A 15148-nucleotide genomic window follows, 5' to 3' on the forward strand; every position below is an offset into this window, starting at 1 on the left:
TTTGTTTCGATTTTTAGTAGACTTTTTATGTTTATTTTAAGACGCAATTTATTGTGATTTTTGTTATGTTTAAGCGTGGCAAGCAACATAGATTACAATGATGATGATGTACATTAAATACAAGACTGTATAATACCTATATATTTGAAAGTTATTGAAAAAAAGTGTCATCGTTTGATGAGTAGAATATTATGTTTTAATTATTTTGGTCGTGTTACAGGCCCCACCTGGTATATTAGTATGTTACAAAATTATGGCTTGCGATTATCGTTAGCCAAGCCCCACAACATACCATGAATTGAACGCTTTCGTTTTAGGACGCGGACGTCTCCAACTCCAACGGATAACATTATTTTTTATCAATATAAAAAAAAACTAAGTAATATGTGTCAAAATCTAGTAAAGTCCCCTTTGTGGATTCTAAGTTTCCGAGTTACAGCAGTTTAGTGAAAGCTCGCAAAATTTACCTAAATCCATTTTGGACAAAAACTGATACAACATTTAGTACTAATTTAAAACAGAAAACCTAGTGAAAATTGTATTGGAAACTCAAAATCCCATACAAAATGACACTTAACGCAAACGTATCAACCACCTTCTCATTGAACAACAGGAATTGCCCATTGTAATAATTTATATGTAATGTTTTTTGCGTTTTTTTTTAAATATAAATTAAGGGTTGAATAAAGAGGAACGAAAATTTGATTATTTTTGCGCTACGACGCACGGTTTAGGAGATACAGCCCTATAAAGATTTTTTTTTGGTTTTTTTTCAGTTTTTTAGGGTTCCGTACCTCAAAAGGAAAAAACGGAACCCTTATAGGATCACTCGTGCGTCTGTCTGTCTGTCTGTCCGTCTGTTACAGCATATTTTCTCCGAAACTACTGGACCAATTAAGTTGAAATTTGGTACAAGTATATAAGTTTGTGACCCAAAGATGGACATGTAACGTAAACAAATTATTTTTAAAGACGGGGGCCACTTTTGGGGGTAAATGAGAAAATTAAAAAATAAAGTTTGTCAAACTATATCGTGTTACATATCATATGAAAGAGCTTATTGTGGGAATCTCAAATTTTAATTTTTAAATAATTTTAAGATAAATAGTTTAGAAGTTATTCAAGAAAATGGTTTAGGAGATCCAGCCCTATAGTTTTTTTTTGCGTTTGTTTTGTATAAAATAATGGTTACATAAAGGGGACCGAAAAGTTAATTATTTTTGCGCTACGACGCACGGTTTAGGAGATACAACCCTATATAGATTTTTTCTTTTTCTTTTTTGCGGTTTTAAATCTTAATTAAGGGCTTCTTAAGGGAAACGAAAATTTGATTATTTTTCGCTACCATGCACGGTTTAGGAGATACATCCCTAAAGTTTTTTTTTCTTTTTTTTTTTTCTTTTTTTGTCATTGTGTTTTTTGTATATTACTTTGCGATTTAATAAAAGGGAACGAACATTTTATTATTTTTGCGCTACGACACACGGTTTAGGAGATACAGCCCTAAAATGATTTTTTTCCTCTTTTCCTTTTTTTGCGTTTTTAAATCTTAATTAGGGCATTCTTAAAGGGGAACAGATATTGATTATTATTTCTTTACGACGCACGGTGTAGGAGATACAGCCCTATAAAGTTTTTTTTTGTTTTTATTTTTTATTGTGTTTTTTGTATATTACTTTGGGGTTCCATGAAGGGGAACGAAAATTTTATTATTTTTGCGCTACCACGCACGGTTTAGGAGATATAGCTCTATAAAGATTTCTTTCCTGTTTTTTTTGAGTTTTTTTAAGTATTAATTAAGGGTTTCTTAAAGGGGAACGAAAATTTGATTATTTTTGCGCTACGATGCACGGTTTAGGAGATGCAGCCCTATAAAGATTTTTTTATTTTTATTTATTGTGTTTTTTGTACATTACTTTGGGGTTCTATAGAGGGAAACGAAAATTTGATTATTTTTGCGCTACAACGGTTTAGGAGATATAGCCCTATAAAGATTTTTATTTCTGTTTTTTTTTTTGCGTTTTTTTAAATATAAATTAATGGTTACATAAAGGGGACCGAAACGTTGATTATTTTTGCGCTACGACGCACGGTTTAGGAGATACAGCCCTATAAAGATTTTTTCCTCTTTTTTTTTCTTTTTTGCGTTTTTAAATCTTAATTAGGGGCTTCTTTTTTTATCAAAGTAGAGTTTTATCAAAGAATGAAAGAAAGTCACGGTATTAATAACCAAATTTTACTTTAGTGGTACCTTTTCCCTATCACTGTCACAAATGTATGTGGCGTTCACGTAAACGCGATATTTTTAAGCTTTCCCTGCGCAATGTTGCCAGCTCGCTCGCAAATCAAACATGTACTTACAGTTCTTTTGCAAAATGGTGTCATTGTACAATATCTATAAGTTTTAAATAGGTAAAAGATAATTCGAAGCATTCTTTGCTTGTATTAGTATAACTTCTTTAAATAAGTTGCGTTAATTTGGCGCACAGGCGAAGTAGACATGCGTTGCGTACGGCAAGGTCACGCCGCGGCCCCACCCTGCACGGCCTCCGTTGCCCATTCAGACCGCCCGCGAGCTTCGTTTGAACGCAAATAATATGTTTGTAATATTTGTTTATGCAGTGGATGCAAGTGAAACTACTATGGTTTAGGAGATCCAGCCCTATAGTTTTTTTTTTGCGTTTGTTTTGTATAAAATAATGGTTACATAAAGGGGACCGAAAAGTTAATTATTTTTGCGCTACGACGCACGGTTTAGGAGATACAACCCTATATAGATTTTTTCTTTTTCTTTTTTGCGGTTTTAAATCTTAATTAAGGGCTTCTTAAGGGAAACGAAAATTTGATTATTTTTCGCTACCATGCACGGTTTAGGAGATACATCCCTAAAGTTTTTTTTTCTTTTTTTTTTTTCTTTTTTTGTCATTGTGTTTTTTGTATATTACTTTGCGATTTAATAAAAGGGAACGAACATTTTATTATTTTTGCGCTACGACACACGGTTTAGGAGATACAGCCCTAAAATGATTTTTTTCCTCTTTTCCTTTTTTTGCGTTTTTAAATCTTAATTAGGGCATTCTTAAAGGGGAACAGATATTGATTATTATTTCTTTACGACGCACGGTGTAGGAGATACAGCCCTATAAAGTTTTTTTTTGTTTTTATTTTTTATTGTGTTTTTTGTATATTACTTTGGGGTTCCATGAAGGGGAACGAAAATTTTATTATTTTTGCGCTACCACGCACGGTTTAGGAGATATGGCTCTATAAAGATTTCTTTCCTGTTTTTTTTGAGTTTTTTTAAGTATTAATTAAGGGTTTCTTAAAGGGGAACGAAAATTTGATTATTTTTGCGCTACGATGCACGGTTTAGGAGATGCAGCCCTATAAAGATTTTTTTATTTTTATTTATTGTGTTTTTTGTACATTACTTTGGGGTTCTATAGAGGGAAACGAAAATTTGATTATTTTTGCGCTACAACGGTTTAGGAGATATAGCCCTATAAAGATTTTTATTTCTGTTTTTTTTTTGCGTTTTTTTAAATATAAATTAATGGTTACATAAAGGGGACCGAAACGTTGATTATTTTTGCGCTACGACGCACGGTTTAGGAGATACAGCCCTATAAAGATTTTTTCCTCTTTTTTTTTCTTTTTTGCGTTTTTAAATCTTAATTAGGGGCTTCTTTTTTTATCAAAGTAGAGTTTTATCAAAGAATGAAAGAAAGTCACGGTATTAATAACCAAATTTTACTTTAGTGGTACCTTTTCCCTATCACTGTCACAAATGTATGTGGCGTTCACGTAAACGCGATATTTTTAAGCTTTCCCTGCGCAATGTTGCCAGCTCGCTCGCAAATCAAACATGTACTTACAGTTCTTTTGCAAAATGGTGTCATTGTACAATATCTATAAGTTTTAAATAGGTAAAAGATAATTCGAAGCATTCTTTGCTTGTATTAGTATAACTTCTTTAAATAAGTTGCGTTAATTTGGCGCACAGGCGAAGTAGACATGCGTTGCGTACGGCAAGGTCACGCCGCGGCCCCACCCTGCACGGCCTCCGTTGCCCATTCAGACCGCCCGCGAGCTTCGTTTGAACGCAAATAATATGTTTGTAATATTTGTTTATGCAGTGGATGCAAGTGACACAAATTCATATATCTTATTTATCCTGCATTTCAAATTAATAAGATGTAAACTTTAATATCTTTAATATTCTTTTGTAACGGTGACAGCCTGTTACAATAAAATCATCAAATATCTTATGAAGCTATGCCTCAATAAGACACAAAATCATTTAATGGACCTATTTAAACGATTAAATTCGACCTAAGTACTTTTTTTTTACTTTATTTTTTTTTGTGTCATTTAGAATATTATGACATAGTATCAGATTGCATTGGACGTAATTGACACAAACTATGTTTTCACACTAAAAACACTATCCTAAATGCAACACAGTTACATGTTTTCTCTCGAATATTTTATTCTCCAAAATAATTCAAAATAAAAAATAATTACCACAAATTAACAAATTACTAAAAAAGCAAATTATATATATGACACAAAACAAAATGTAAGATTTACATCTTAACAAAGTATTGATAAGCGAAAACAGAATTAACTTTAATATTTTTATAACCTAGGGGTCAAAATATAGCCAGCGGTACAGGTCTACATGCCTAACTTCACACCTAAAACGCTCTCTTTCTAACTATATAACGAAAACTGAGCCAGAATTATTCTAGGTAAATACTTTACGCCGTTTACGCGAATTAACGTTACAACGTGACAGATGTCATCGAAAAATCATGAAGTTATACCCTAAACAGGAGCGAGCTGTCACTTTTTTTGCCATACTAAATTGAACCTTATCACCGAGCCAGAAAGGTGTTCGTACCAGACTAGAGAAAACGGTCCACATGAGATAGCAAAAGTGGGTCGCGGTGTCCCACTCGCACATGTTGCCAATGTTAAAAAAATACCATTTTGGTAGTATTTATATATCAATAACTACTAAAATTAAATACCTTCTTATATTATTTAAGTGCTATATTCAGAGTGCGGTTCTGATATCTTTTACGTAATTTGTAAATAGTTATAATATCAATATTATTAACTGATTTAACCAAGCATGTGCACAACAAAAAATACATTAATTTTAATATGGTAGACATTGTAGTAACTTTGAATATTAATTGGTATCCCCAACTTGATAAAGAAATTTTCAAAATACATGAATGGCGGCGCTCAAGATTTATTTGCGAAATAAAGTATAAAATGGGTAAAAGATGTTGTGTGAAAGGTTGCAGAAGTGAAAGTTTTGTTGATTGTGGTATATCTTTTCACAGGTAAGCCTCAACTATTAAAGTTTACGATAAAAATACAAGAAAACATTGTCAAACTCATTAGGGTGACTATGATGTCGGCACGATGTGAATCGGCCTTACAGAGTTCTTATTACATACGTACTTACTTAATGTAAAAATAAGTTTACCTAAATAAGTATATCTTTATTTCGGCATGTTTAATTATTTGGTTGATAGATAGATAGATAAATGATTTATTTGTGCACGTAATGAGAGCTATATAATTGCCAAAATTTAAATCCAAAATCCTTAAATATTACAGACACATTTATACATAATATTCTATATATAGGTAGGTTAAACACAAATTTCCGTCAGTACACTAAGGCGGCAAATTTAAAAAAAAATGGTGCAATTAACTACGATGACGCTTAAAGAATAGCTGAAGTGTGCAAAAGAGAAGCCATTACGTATATGAACATACCATGAGTGCGAAAGAGGCAGACTACAAATGAAAAAAACGTGACCATTTTTAGGGTTCCGTACCCAAAGGGTAAAAACGGGACCATATCACTAAGACTCCGCTGTCCGTCTGTCAGTCTGTCTGTCATCAGTAACAGCTTTTATAACGACTAAATTAAGTAAGGTTTTGTGAAGCGTTTTACAGAGGAGAAAAAAACTATATCCATTCTCTCTGACTCCCTATGCATGAATGAAAAAAGATCTTGGCCAAACTATACATTCCAACTTATCCTAATATCCCACATACATATGACTTATGGTCACCCTAATTAGAAAGAGATGCAACCGCCCACTTTGACTTCTCATGTGGACACACTTTTTGGCCCGTGTACTCCATCCGGTTTATTAAAATCTAAATCCGTGCGAAAAATACGTGCGTTTTCGATGTGACATTTCTGTCAACTTGGAAGCAACAATATTTGAACGAAATATTTTTTATTCGGATGTTTGTTACCGTTATATCATGTTACAAATGCATTTCCTTTATTAAATTATCATTTAAATGCTTAGTTAATCATTGTAGTTTTATCACGACTTAGCTAAAACACACGAAATAATTTTTAAGAAAAAAAAACTGACTTCAATGGGGGATGCCGCTGAAAGTTCACTTATTGTTGATGGTGCACTCTTAGATTCCAGACAATGAAATGAAAAAGACAGCATCTTTTGCCTAATAATGTAGAAAAGGAGGTAAAACCACCCACTTTAGTAGTAGCATTTCGTTTCTGTAGGGGTCGCAGTTCTAACCTAACCTAACCTACTTTTCTGATAGCATTTCGTTTCTGTAGGGGTCGCAGTTCTAACCTAACCTAACCTACTTTTCTGATAGCATTTCGTTTCTGTAAGGGTCACAGCTCTAACCTAACCTACTTTTCTGATAGCAGTTCTGTTCTGTGAGAATCGCAGTTCAAAACCCAACCACCCACCTAACCCACTTTTCTAGTAGCATTTCCGGGTCCGGATCAGAGTCCGGGTCCGTATCCGGCTGTCCGGGTCCAAGTTTGGGTCAGAGTTCGGTCCGGGTCCGGGTCAGAGTTGGGGTCCATGTTCAGACCCGGGTCCGGGTCCGAGTCCGGGTCCAAGTTTAGGTCTGGGTCCATAAGGAAGAGAACAAATCGCCAAACGTGAACTATGTGTCATTGAAGAGTTCCATTCTGATCATTATCAGCAGTTTCCATTTCATCAAATGTCACTTTTTTAAATGTAAATGCTGGATTTGTTGATAAAAAAACAAAAATCACTATATGTATGCCTTTCACATTTGAGGAGTTCCCTCGGTTCCTCGTGGGTCTCATCATCAGAACTCGAGCTTGACAAAAATATGTCTTAAAAACTTAAGTTGCTTAACAAACATAAAGAAGAGGACAAATCGCCAAACGTAAACTATGCGTCATTAAAGAGTTCCATTCTGATCATCAACAGCAGTTCCACTTCATCAAATGTCACTTTTTAAAATGGAAGTGCTGGATTTGTTTATAAAATTACAAAAATCACTATATGTATGCCTTTCACATTTGAGGAGTTCCCTCGATTCCTCATGGATACCATCATCAGAACTCGAGCTTGACAAAAATGTTTCCGAAATATATTTGCTAGACGATATTGAAAGCATCATAGTCCCTAAAAAAAATATTAAAACCTTATATCAGATATGGCTAAAAAAACCGGCCAAGTGCGAGTCGGACTCGCGCACCGAGGGTTCCGTACTTTTTAGTATTTGTTGTTATAGCGGCAGCAGAAATACATCATCTGTGAAAATTTCAACTGTCTAGCTATCACGGTTCTTGAGATACAGCCTGGTGACAGACAGACAGACAGACGGACAGCGGAGTCTTAGTAATAGGGTCCCGTGTTTACCCTTTGGGCACGGAACCCTAAAAATACCCTTAGATCAAACCCTTAGGACATAGTAATTAGTAATACAAAATAATACACATATCAACAGTTAGACCAGGCTTTATCTGTATTTACGAGTATAATAAACGATACAGCTAGCTACATAGCTAGCACTAGTCCTTACAATGCCCCAATTTTATTTATATTTTTATAGGCTGTTTTATGCTCATTAGAATGTCATCTTGCCTAATAAAATTATATTTTCTACTTGAGGTAGTCAGGAAGACTTTCGACTCCAAGGAGGCATTTTTTTTATCAAAAAGTCAAATTCACTTAAAGACGAGTTAAAACACCTCAGAACTATCTCAATCTGAATACAATTAGAAAAGTTTTAACTATTGTAAAAAGATAATGTAATGTAGTAAAATTTGGCTTGTATAATATAATAACAGGAGAATTTGGTAAAGACTTGTCAGAAGACCGTGTACAAAAAAAAATAGGTACTGTGGAATATATAATGGTTTAAGTCACAGACAACGTAATGTTAAATTAGGTTTATAATTTTATTATGTAGTTTTATAACCACAAATTATTTAAAAAAAGTGCTGCTGCTTGATAATGCACATGCATTTCAAAGATTTACGATATCATGCATGCCCGGATTTTATTGTGTACAGTCTTTACTTATGCTTGTAAAAGGGTTAAACAATTATTTGTATGACTTATTAATTCACTGGACGGTACGTTTAATGTTTAATAAAAAGGCATCCTCCGATTACCAGCTATAATGAACTTAATGCTACGGTGCTATAATATAACTGCAATACCTACCTAGGTACATGTAATACGTTTTCAGTCGAAAATCCCTAAAACACTTTTCTTGTTCATTAAAATATATGTTCTATAAGTACGCCTTATAAAATAAAATTATAATAACATAAATGAAAAACCTTAACCCATTTTAAAAATACTAAAGTACAAAGAGCCTTCCTTAAAATCTATAATACTCCAAACGATGCACGTGAATCACGCGCCCAATTTTTCGCTCAAAATTCGAGACATATCACCTCACCTATGGATACTTACAAATAATATTTGTATGATAGATACACCTCACGTTTAAGTAGTAATCACAATATGTATGTAGTATGAACGTGTCAAACCGCTTAGTATTTTGGAACTGTCAAAATGCTCTAATAAAATATATCTAAATATATAATACTATTGTCGAAATACTACCAAATTCGGCATGCTATGCTATCATAGTTGCTATCGGATTTACTCATACTTTATCAAAATTATCAATCTAAAATATGCGTGTAAAAGCGAATTTTTGTAATAATTCAGTTGTGTCAGAAATAGGGGATATTACTGCAATGTTCTGCCACCAGAGTGCAGTACTAGCCTTTTTAGTAAACCATAGAGTAACTTATGCATACTGTACCTTTAACAGGTTTTTGACAAGTTTTCAGAGATAAGTCATACTTGTTATGGCCATTTTTTGCCCGGATGCTGCACTTCATGATAAAAGCAAGCCGCTTTGCAGTGCTAGTAGGGACCAAACTGAGTGATTTGACCCGCAGCAGCGCAAGTTTCACCCCTTAGGAACAGAGATGGCGCCACTTCTTTAAAAAATATTTCAAAAAATTCTACAAGCTAAACCAATGAACCGATTTAAATGTTTAATATCTCAAATGAAAGCTCATTATATAAATTACTTTTAAAAAAATACTCAAAAAATATATACTAATTACTTTCGACAAAAAACGGCATCTTAAGTTTTTTTTTTACTCGATTGATAGTTTTTACTTGATTTCTCAAAATAAATGTATGGAACATGAATAGCTTAATGCATGTATATATTACTGAATAAATAACAAGTATTATAAAAAAACCCGACACCGATACCTCTCATACTTCACGAAATATAAATGTTTGAATGTGAGTGTAAATTTCTTCAAAATATATTTCAAAAAATTCTACAAGCTTAACTATTTGACCGATTTCAATGTTTAATATCTCAAATAAAAGCTCATTATATACATTACTTATAAAAAATACTCATAAAACATATACTAAACCCTTTTGGCAAAAAACGGCATCTTAAGTTTTTATTCTTACTCGATTAATAGTTTTTACTTGATTTCTTAAAACAAATATTATGGAACATGAATAGTTTAATACATATATATATAGTACTGAGTATATAAAAGTATTACAAAAAAACCCGACACCGATACCTTTCATTCTTCACGAAATATTTAAGTTCAATTATGCACGTTCTTACAAATAAATCCTTTAAAAGAAATCTTCAACCGCAGTAAGTGCACTGATTTTAATATGAAATGTGTCATATGAAAACAAATCACCCAATTTATTTTAATAAATAAAAAAATTATCAATAAAAACTGAATAAAGTTTTTTCCTGGTGCTGAATTACAAAAAAAATATAACAAATCTAAAATTAGGAATTATTTTTATTTAAAGTGACTACATTTGTAAACAAAAAACTTAAATGTCCTCTTCGGGTTCATATTTATTTGCAGCCATGGTTTTATAGGTATTACAAATTCTTGGTAGTTCCACATGGACCCCGTGGGGGCATACCAATATTACATGCATACTTAGGATTTAATCTTAAATCTATGTGTATAATATAAAAGTAGGTCAATTTAGTAGATTTTATACATATAAGCCGAATTGAATCAGATAATTGTCAGTGTATTAAATACAAAAATAAAAGGGCAAATAATTATTATTAGGTGATGTCAAATTATATGGTTCACCGGTAGATGTAAAACTGAAAAAGAAAAGTCGTTTTGAAGTACTCGTACCATTCCAATACTACAAAATCACTGATCATACATGAACTGGTTGCTGTAGATTACTGTTGAATTATTTTTGTGCCTAGTTGATAACCATTAAACCTATCATTTTGTGCCAGATCGCTCAGTTTGGTCCCTACTATCACTGTGCAGAGCGGCTTGCTTTTATCATGAAGTGCAGCATTTTGTTCATAACAAGTATGACGTTTGTTTACACAGGACCTACCGGGAAACGCGAATCCGAAATTTCGCTATCTGCCTCTTTATCGCTCGAATATGCAAGAGTGACACAGATGTTAGATAACGAAATTTCGATGCTCGTGGTAGTGGCGGCCCCTTCGCAGAGTTTCGCGTAATATTCCCTATTGTGTACACACCGAAAAGGTACCATGCTTGCCGCTAACTGTCTATTAAGAGGGGCTAACACAAAATTATAGTTCTTATTCTGATATTGAATTTTTACGTTTTAATCAAGGCCAAATGGAAAAAACACACTGAAACCAGATTATGTTTGCAAGTGTAGACACATGGCAGACACCAACCAAAACCTTAAAAAGTTCAAGTTGTGTTGATAGAAAAAAAAACTAAAACATGTGTCATTTTCATTTATTTTCAGTAGTAGGTACATCGTTACGCTGCATATCATACCAGTATAATTTTAGAATAAAATAGTGATATAGCTGAAGGATCTGAGCAAAATTTTAAACAGAAGTACCTATATTTTCAGAGGAATTAAGATACGTAAAAAATAGCGCGACAAGCATATATTTTATCACAAGTTTCACGCGGCGCGCCAAATCTTTCGTTTCCTTCTAATTTTTTGGCTTTACGCCCCCTCTTAAGTAGCCTAAGTAGTTTTTTGTCGACGTGACAAAAATGTTATTCAACAATATCCAATAAAGCTATATTATGTATCATTTAAACTTTTTTATGAAGTGCAGATTTTTTAGAGAGAAGGCCCATTTTAGCAGTTGATGCCATAGGGGAATGTACTGCAACTGCTAATAATGACCAGCACTGTTTAGCTGATACATTTCGTAAAATAGTGTAACCCGATGCGTGTACCTACAGTCAAGTTTTTTAAATATTTACCTTTAGTTACCTATAGATGAAATTATGCGGTTCTCATTCGTGAGTAGTAAGTAGCGTGCCTGAATGTGGCCTTCCTCCTATATAGGTAATGATATTACTATGTTAACGCAAACGGCACCAGCCATGGGACATTAAAGAGAAAATTTGGAGTATTTTTGATATTTCACCGACACCTGTAAAAACTACTACCGTTGTATCTCCTATTCATCCCTTATGTTTTTAATGTATTTAATTAAAGATACCGACTGCAATTGGTTAAAATATTATTAACAAACTAAAACAATGTTTTTTGCTCCAGTCATGGGCAGTATGGAGCCATTAATTTTAAAACAAAGAAAAATCAATGAAATATCAAACTAAAGCAGCTCTATTATTGGTTTATGATGAAATGTTGCCAGTGTTTAAAAACCGATAATACATTTTAATTAAGTAAAGGATTTGTCTAAAGTTCTAAACCATCCCATTACTCGTGCCACATAGGGGTGTTACTATAGGTATTTATTTATCTATAAATACTCACCCCCTTATTCATACAACTTTAAGGACATGATTTAGTTAAATTATGTTTTATCCCTTTCTTACTAATACATAAGTCAAAATGACAGATAAAGACAAACGATTCATAGCTAATTCAGGCCAATAACACGTTTATGAATAATAGCACAATCGGATTAAGTCTAACCTCGAAATCCTTCCAAGTTATGAAATTTGGTATGTATATTAATTAAAGGTCTTTTTTTCATGTCCACACTATTTGACATTTGGGGACCTCGAGGAATCGCAGCCATCTTGGAATATGTGTACCATCCTGGAGAAATTTGCGTTTTACTCTAAATATACGTTCTCTATAAAACTTGGAGGAATATGAATTCCACTTTTGTACACGTTCTACCCCAATATCAACATTTTACTCGACTGCGACTTAAACAGAAAGTAGGGTTATGGGTTTAAAGATTGAAAATCAGTACAACCTGTAGCTCAGGATACTGGACGGATTTTTTATAATGACATATCGGTAGATTCCTCTTGCCCTTCACAACTTGTTTACGCTTGTTTTATAAAAGAAAAATCAATACAGCCGCCTTGAGAGGACGCCGAATATTAAATCATATTTTTACTCCTAACGCCTAAACTATTGAGTGGATTTCAATAAAATAGACATCAGTAGATCCATACACGTACACGAGTGCTACGCAATACAAATTTACTAAAATAAATGGAGGAAAAATGTTTAGGACTTAAAAATGTAACTTGCAAAACAAGATTTTAGGTCTTAAATGGGGTGTAAACAATAGTGGCAGTAATGACATTTGACACCTACAATTTCAGGGATTCCTGTTTACGTGTCATAAAATTGGAGCTTCGGGGACAACGGGGATCAAACGCCATCTTGAAAAGTATGTCTTTTTTGGTTTTTCTCGGAATATCTGGGTTTAATGTGAACACTGTGTATGGCGAAACGAAAGCTTATTAAATTTCACACTAAAAAGTTATACAACACCATGTCCCAAAAACGAAGCCTTTTTCTAGAAATAGGGCTTACAAGTTACAAGGGAAGTTTACAAGTTTCCACACACTTTTTATTTATTCGTGGTTGGGTAGATAATGTTTTTGTGTTCCAAAAATTGCTAAAAAAATTATACAAGTATTTTTTCTGACCCGTCTTAAAATAATTTTTTTGTAGGAGATGATTAAGTATAACCTTTTGACTTCTGAGACATATTTCTAGAAGAAAGCTCCGTTTTAGGGACATGGTGTCTTATACCTTTTTTTGTGTAGAACTTAATAAGCTTTTGTTTCGCCATACACAGTATTCACATGAAACCCAGATATTCCGAAAAACAGAAAAACCAAAAAAGACATACTTTTCAAGATGGCGTTTGATCCCCGTGGTCCCCGAAGCTCCAATTTTATAACACGCAAACAGGGATCCCTGAAATTGTAGGTGTCAAATTTCATTACTGTCACTATTGTTTAAACCCCATTCAAGACCTAAAATCTGTTTTTGCAGTCACATTTTTAAGTCCTAAACATTTTTCCTCCATTTATTTTAGTAAATTTGTATTGCATAGCACTCGTGTACCAATTAAGGATCTACTGATGTCTATTTTATTGAAATTCACTCAATAGTTTAAGCGCTAGAAGTAAAAATATGATTTACTATTCGACGTCCTCTCAAGGCGGCTGTATTGATTTTTCTTTAATAAAACAAGTGTAAACAGGTTGTGAAGGGCAAGAGGAATCTACCGATATGTAATTTTAATAAATCCGTCCAGTATCCTGACCTACAGGGTGTACTAATTTTCAGTATTTAAACCCATGACCCTACTTTCTGTTTAAGTCGCAGTCGAGTAAACTGTTGATATTGGGGTAGAACGTGTACAAATGTATAGACAAAAGTGGAATTCATATTCCTCCAAGTTTCATATTAAGAGTATATCCCCTGAAAGAGTATAAGCGCTAAATCTGGATTCAGCTATTATTTTCTATAACAAGATGTATTTTTTCCGCAAAGATATCTAGGACTGTTTTGTGTAGAATTTAGTAAGCTTTAATGTTGCCTTACACCATATACAAAGTGGAATTCATATTCCTCCAAGTTTTATAGAGAACGTATATTTAGAGTAAAACGCAAATTTCTCCAGAATGGTACACATTTTCCAAGATGGCTGCGATTCCTCGAGGTCCCCAAATGTCAAATAGTGTGGACATGAAAAAGAGACCTTTAATTAACATACATACCAAATTTCATAACTTTGGAAGGATTTCGAGGCTAGACTTAATCCGATTGTGCTATAACGCTAATGGCGTATTGTAGTTGAAATGTCAATGTAAACCTTGTTTATAATCCAACTATGGATATGGAATGAAAAATAACAACGGTGTTTCATTCCGTTCCCTCCAAGAAAAAGTAAAACAAGTAGCAATCTAATAAAGGTTGATGTTAAATCTTAACCTTAAAATCGGTTCTGAAAAGTCATTAATAATCATGAAACCTTAACCGAAAATGAAAACTAATAAATATACTGGGATATACTGTTTAAGAAACGTGAAAAACGAGAAAACTAAATATGAATTCAGGATTTGGTAACTACAAACATAATTATGAATATAGTTTGACGACTATTGACGTTTAACTGCGCACAGCGTGACTGTACTATAGTCAAAAACGTTCAGAAAAACTGGCGTATTACCCGTGGACTAAGTATTGTCTAAGCCTTAGAAAACTTAACGCTAATGCTTAACTAGGTATTGTATTAATTAATAGAAACAGAAGGCCAAGAGAGCAAGGCATTGACATGATTACATAGTAAGTAACTAGTTTATCTCCAAATGACGGCGACGTTGGGGTCGTCCTCGATAATCTGGTCGAGCGTGGGCAGGTCGATGCGCGCGAGGCAGCAGATCTCGTCGGCGCAGTGCCGGCCGGTGAACAGCCGGCGGATGCCCATGCCCAGCGCCTCCCCGCGCCCGAACCCCGCGCTGCGACAAGGCGTCCGGATGTACACCGGGAACCTATCATTTTAACAAATACAAATACATAACTAATATAAAATAACT

General features: G+C 33.7%; 1 protein-coding gene across 1 annotated transcript in view; it reads right to left on the minus strand.

Annotated features, from left to right (window-relative positions):
- Positions 1-10917: 10917 nt before the first annotated feature.
- Positions 10918-15148, minus strand: part of LOC134753902 (GATOR complex protein NPRL2-like) — a 39612-nt gene continuing 35381 nt past the window's right edge. The window contains exon 9 of the mRNA XM_063689865.1: positions 10918-15103. Within this exon, the coding sequence (XP_063545935.1) occupies positions 14911-15103 (193 nt within the window). The 3' untranslated portion in view covers positions 10918-14910. The remainder of the gene's footprint in view (positions 15104-15148) is intronic.

This window comes from Cydia strobilella, chromosome Z, assembly GCF_947568885.1.
Source record: "Cydia strobilella chromosome Z, ilCydStro3.1, whole genome shotgun sequence".
Lineage (NCBI taxonomy): Eukaryota > Metazoa > Arthropoda > Insecta > Lepidoptera > Tortricidae > Cydia > Cydia strobilella.